The sequence below is a fragment of the Arachis hypogaea genome, chromosome 16, assembly GCF_003086295.3.
Source record: "Arachis hypogaea cultivar Tifrunner chromosome 16, arahy.Tifrunner.gnm2.J5K5, whole genome shotgun sequence".
Taxonomy (NCBI): Eukaryota; Viridiplantae; Streptophyta; class Magnoliopsida; order Fabales; family Fabaceae; genus Arachis; species Arachis hypogaea.
Genome location: NC_092051.1, coordinates 28,315,618 through 28,322,164, shown reverse-complemented (window position 1 = coordinate 28,322,164; position 6,547 = coordinate 28,315,618). Strand labels below are relative to the sequence as shown.

The 6,547-nt window shown below is 30.5% G+C and overlaps 1 protein-coding gene across 1 annotated transcript; it reads left to right on the top strand.

The window, feature by feature from the left end:
• The first annotated feature begins 924 nt into the window (after positions 1-924).
• On the top strand, positions 925-2,263 carry LOC112758772 (large ribosomal subunit protein uL14x/uL14z/uL14y). Its single transcript, XM_025807515.3, has 4 exons — positions 925-1,090; positions 1,222-1,506; positions 1,759-1,800; positions 2,027-2,263. Exons 1-4 carry the CDS (start codon positions 1,075-1,077, stop codon positions 2,107-2,109), a joined length of 426 nt encoding a protein of 141 aa, XP_025663300.1. The 5' UTR covers positions 925-1,074; the 3' UTR covers positions 2,110-2,263.
• Positions 2,264-6,547: the final 4,284 nt, after the last annotated feature.

The following is a 6,547-nucleotide window of genomic DNA, read 5'->3' as shown; positions in this document are numbered from 1 at the left end:
TAATTTTTATCTAAAAATAATTTTAAAAAATGTAATCTAAACAATATTTAATTTATTATAATCTATTTTAAATAAAAATTATTAAATATAAACTACGTTAATACTAACTCACTTTTGATTAAAATTAATTTTACAAAATCAATTTTAAATTTGGTTTACGAGAATTTAGTAATATTAATTTTTTTATTTTATTTAAATAAAAAAAGTGGCAAAGTCGCGATTTAAAATTTCAATATTTCTTTTTGGATCTATTAAAACTTCTGGAGCTAGTCATTAAAAAAAATTTCTGGAGCCGGGCGAGGTTATTTAGAGGGGTGAGTACGGGTCGGTTTGGTTCGAATTTATGGTAAAATTAGAATCGAATCGATCAAAATGTAATTGGTTCGGTTTAGTTTGGATTTACATTTTTTTGTACATGTACCCGAACCAAACCAAACTGATTAAGATCGGATTGGTTCGGTTCGGGTAATTGGGTATCCGATGACTTTGAAATTCATAAAAAAACCAAATTTTTATCTTAAAAATTCAACAAGTACAATAAATATGTAACATCAATAGAAATAATTCAAACATATTAAACACCAAATACATTAAAAACTAAACTCATTAAAATCCAAACATATTAATAATGTATAATCATTGTGAAAAAACCATATACATTTTTTTATTTTTTTTATTTAATTAATATATGATTGGGTTCGCGGGTTGGTTCAGATTCCGCACCCGCAAAATCGATACCCGAACCAATCACTAATAAAAATCATCGGTTTGGTTCGGATTTGACCCAATTACCCATTAATTTTAGAACCAATTTAATTGGTTCGGTTCGAGTTCGGACAGGTAATCGGGTACCCGCTACCCGTGCTCACCCCTAGTTACTTACCTTAGCAAGTCTTTGATGAGAAATTTATTTTTTTTTTTTTTGGACAAAAACAAAAAGAGGTATTCAATGCGCCTGCCTGTTGGGGGCCCATACTACTCCATAAACCCTAGTTAGAGTCTGAGAGTGGCATATATAAACAGCAGAAAGACACAAAATTAGGGTTTGTGTTTGTGATCTATAGAGAACCAACAATGGCGTCCAAGAGAGGTGCCTCTCCTCTACTTATTCAATTCTTCTCTAATTCGCCAAGATAACTATACCTAAATCTAACTAACCTTCATTTTTCTACTAATTCACAATTTGATTCTTTTGTATTTTGTTGTTCGATTTCTGTTCAGGTCGCGGTGGAAATGCGGGTAACAAGTTCAGGATGTCGCTGGGTCTTCCGGTGGCGGCTACGGTGAACTGCGCCGACAATACTGGTGCCAAGAACCTCTACATCATCTCCGTTAAGGGGATCAAGGGCCGCCTTAATCGTTTGCCTTCCGCTTGCGTCGGCGACATGGTGATGGCCACCGTCAAGAAGGGGAAGCCTGATCTCCGTAAGAAGGTGCTGCCAGCTGTCATCGTCCGCCAGCGCAAGCCCTTCCGCCGAAAGGACGGTGTTTACATGTACTTCGAAGGTCATAACAATAAAGTCCCTTTGCTTCTTTATTCTTTTATTTGCTTCAGTCATGTTATATTCTTTTATTTTTAGCTTTAATGCGGATTCATCTTTGATTTTGGTTAGATCATTATAGGTTAGGCTCTGATTATGGTTATTATTTTTTATTACTGATTATTGTTGATTAGGATTAGCATTTTATTTGTGTACTAACTTAACTATTTTTATGTTTGGAAAATGGTTTTTGATTGGGGTTTTTTGAATTGTGCAGATAATGCTGGAGTCATTGTGAATCCCAAGGGTGAAATGAAAGGTAAATTATTTCAATAGTTTTTTTCCTTTCTGCTTTTAACAAGATATTTGACAATAATGGTGAAGAAATGTTTGTGAGCTTGTTCCTTTAAGAAAAATGAACTAGCTGTTGTATTGGATTATGATGTTACATTATTTTCTCTACATGTTTTTAAATTTATAAGCGGTTCTTTGTGTAGTGAATTTGTGGTTGTGGTTTTGATTTGTTGTCATTGTTGTTATTGTAGGTTCCGCTATCACTGGTCCAATTGGAAAGGAGTGTGCTGATCTATGGCCTAGGATTGCAAGCGCAGCCAATGCCATTGTTTGAGTTTGATTTCTAGCAATTATATATGTTAAAGTTTCTGCTTGTTAAAGAAGCCTCCGATTTTGGTTTTAGCTTCAGCTGTACTGAATGTGATAGAGATTTATATTATTATAACTTATGTGAGAAACTTTTTATGGCATTAAGTGGTAGTTATAAAGTTGTGTTTTTCTTTGTTTTTTATTTTATTTTTATTCACTCTATTTGTTGGGATTCATGAGTATCTGGGTCTATCAATTTAGTTTTATGATAATCGGATGAATGGAATACCTGTTTAGTGTTTTGTTTTGATCGGGGGAGTAGTAGTGATTTTAAAGGTTTAAATTTTGACTGTCCTCATTCATAGGATATGAAACACTTAATTCGAGTGTCTGCCTGGCACTCAATGTTGCTAATTGGTTTCTTTGCGTTGAATAGTTCAAGTCTTAAAACACTCTCCCAACAAAAAAAAATCATTTTGTTAGTCTGTAATGCAGGACCAGTGTAATTTAAGAGGATTCTCACTACTCAGTCAAAATGAATTTTAATGCTGAAATGTTCTGGTGAATGTTCACCCTATTAACTATTGAGGTGGATATTTGAGATCCAACTTTTAGGAAAAAAGTGTTTAATGGACTATGAAAACGGCACAACCACATCCACTGGTGTCTGTCACCAAGAATAGCACTGCGATCACTGTTGAGCTGCCATGACCAAGATGCTCCCTTGCCGCATCCACGGTGTTTCGGGTAGGTCAACACACCCCATCACCATCTAAGATTGTTGCACAAGATGATCCTCTGCCTACTTTGAAGCCACCTTTTGCTCAAGCTGCTGCAGGGATCCACTGAACACAGCACTAAATTTTCCCTAATTTTGAGAAGTGGTCCAAAATGGACTCGAAGCTTGCGAAATTTGATCCGAGAATTAAAGTCCAAATCTTGTGAAGTGGGCAGAAAGCTGCTGGCATTGGTGTAGGCGGCGGATTACGTAGCAATATATCTTCTATTTGCTTTCGGGTATACGGTGCCTTATCCAACTCAAAACTGTTACTTGGGTTGTTTGGGACTCTTAGATTTTGTACTTGTTTGAGTGTCAAATTAATAAAAAAAAATTATTTTTAATGTATTCAGTAAATTTTTAATAGTAAAAATAAAAGTAATAAAAAAAATTAAAAATATCTTTTTTAAAAAATTATAATTTATATAATTTTTTAAAAAAATTTTTTCTTTAAAAAAATATTTTTTACATAATAAATAAATAAAAAAATATTTTTATATAATTATATTCAAATATAATTGATAAATAAATTTTTTTTGTATGAATTATTCAAATATAAATTATTTTTATTTTTTTATAAAATAAAAAAAAATTTTAAAAAATATTTTTTTCTAAAAATTCACCCAAATAAGCTCTTTATGTTAAATGTGATCATACATTCATACTTTTGAAGTAGTGGAGAATAGCAAAAATGCAAGAGTGGAGAATATCGATAAAATTTTTTTTAAAGCATCTCCAAACAGAAGCAAGAGGAACTTGAGAGGAAATCTTCCATCAGCACCATCTCCACTTATTGCTAATCAATAATCATCCTCTTATCTGTTGTTTCCCTTGAATATTGTTTTTCTTATTATAAAGTGGATTCATAATATATTATCTATTAAAAAAAATCAAAATAACAAATAAATAAAGTCATGTGATGAAATATATTTGGAATGTTTGGCATCATTTTCGTACTTTATTCTACTTTGTTTCGTCTTCGATCAATCAGTTTGTCATTAAGAAAGTGTCCATGAATTTGATTTACTAGTGGATAATCTCAAACTTTGCATGAGAATGAATAAAATACTAATGTCGTCTCTATTCATATTCAGTTTCTGAATTAAAATTTTGTTACCGTGGGCATTTCTCTTATGGTATCTGTTTTGTCGATTTTTAGCAAATCAATAGTGGTTCGATTTTAATGGTTTGGGAGCGAAATATATTCTTCTTTTGCAGGTATCAATTTTCTATAAGTGCATCAAAGTGTCTCCAATTAGACAGGAATCGAAATGGAACATAAATCCAAATTTATAAAAGGATAAAAGAAATAAAAAGTAAAATTTTCAGAAAAGAAATTAACTGAAATCGAAAAAATTGCGTTGAAATTTAAATAAAGCGATACAGGTGCCTTCGACTGAATCAAAGAGTACTTGGACATGGAAATTAAATAGTACTTGAAAGATAAATTGACTTGAAAGATAAACCTTACTGAAATTTTAAATGAAAGATAAAGACAAATAGAAGGAATCCTACAGATAATTGACTCGAGGCAAACTCAGAAAGTCGCTTGGATGTGAGAGTGCGTGAGTAATTTCTGAAACGAAGTTCCAACCTTTATTCCATAAAATCTTCTAGTATTTATAATCTACCTCCATAACTGACGATTAATTACAAGGTGCAATCTTAAATGCACACTCTTTGGTAACCGTTCCCGCCCTTTGGCTGATCAATGCTTACTCATAAATTTCTCACGTGATAAATGCCTTCAACTTCTCTACTTACATAACGGCTTGCTTTTCGAGTTAACCCATTCGACTACCTCTTCCGAGCACTTGATCGATTAGGCCTGTTCGATTTAATAGAGCGTTTTGAAAATGAATGTGTCAAATACATTCAGCCAATGTTTGCACGTGCATCTTTTCAAAAAACCGCCTACATCTTGAACCTCTTCACTACTTCGAACCAACTTACTTTAATCGAAAATATTTTTCGATCAACAGTATCTAATAAGCCATTATTTTTTTGGAAAATGCTATGGTATAGATCAATAAAATATCTATACCTATAGAAATGAAATAACGTGTTAATTCTTTAAGTGACAAGTGATCACTTATTGTTTTTGGTTGGTCAAAGTTGTCATACCTTGATTAACAACGGACATTACTTTCAATAATTTGTCTGCTTGAAATATAATTAATTTTTTTGTTTTTATAATTATTTCTTTTTTATTCAAATATCACAAAATGAAAATTTGTCTTGACCAGAAGAATATTGTATCGCCCTCCTCTCAGATTAAACAATCCTTCTTCTGTTCTTTCATTTTTTGCTTGTTATGTTATTAATATTCTATCTATTATAAGCATTTCGAATTTTAAATGTTATTTAGAAAATAATTCTAATATTCAAGTAAAATAGCATTTTATGTGATATAAAACAATCATTTAAAATTTAGAAGGATTTTAGTTGAGAGGAATTCAGACATGAACGTATTGTGATTTTGAAAAGAGATGACCAGGTTTAGGATTTATCTATTTATTTATTTATTTTTGGCAAAAAAGACCATCCAATACATTTTTGTTTATTTTTTTTATTTTATTCAAGTGAAAAATCCAAATTTAATAATTATTAACATAAAATCCTAAACTTAAGCAGGTTCTTATTATTTCTACGAAAAGAAAAATACTAGTTTCCCAACAAATTCTAATACTATATGTTTATATTATGATTTTGTTTTTTATTTTCATAGCCACTGTCCATTCATTTACCACTCCAGTCTAGTCATAACGTTTTGCGTCTACTAGTAAAATTAAGTCAGATTTTATGTTGTTCTTATTTCACAATTAACCCCATATATTCATGGATATGTGTGTTTGTAATTTCATTTTGCAGTGTATGAACATAGATTACATTTTTATTTGGTTTATTAGTTTATTTATTATCATGTCTTTAAATTATTCGATAAAATGCTCCAATAAAAATATGCAAACATACTAATTCATAAGTTCATCAAAATCGAAAGAATTGACATATGTATAGACTATAGAGTAGTGCAACTATTTTTTGTATATAATAAATGTTTGAAAAAGATCACAATTTTTTTCCATGTAAGCACACAATTTTTTTATAGAAGCAAAATTTTGATTTTCATCATACACACCATTTTTGCTAAATGACACACAATTTCTTCATGTATGCACACATTATCCATTTAGAAAACATATATTATAATTGCCAAATAACACACAAACAAATAGTTCAACTCGTGTTCTTTAGAAACATGAGATTGTATTGTGTTTTAGACACATACAAATTAAATTTAATTTCATTGTAATAAGAATGACACAAATAAATAGTAGTTTATACACACTATAAAATGAATTTTTTACAATTACATTTGCAAGCACACAAATAGTTAAATTTGTGATTTCAGCTACATGAAAGTGTGGTTTTGTTCATCTCAATTGCCAATGGGCATACAACTTCTATCATGGTTGGTTAATTTCTTTTTCTGCGTTTTTTTGCTTTTTTTTTTTTAATATGAAGTTTATGTTAAAGTTTTTTCGAAAGTTATAAAAAATAGCTATCTTTCGATTGGTTTAGATTCTTTTACAATTAAATATATTCTTTGATTAAGAGTTCATATGTATGAATACTTGTTATTTAATTGCATTGCGTATATGATGGGCGTGTATTTTATACACTT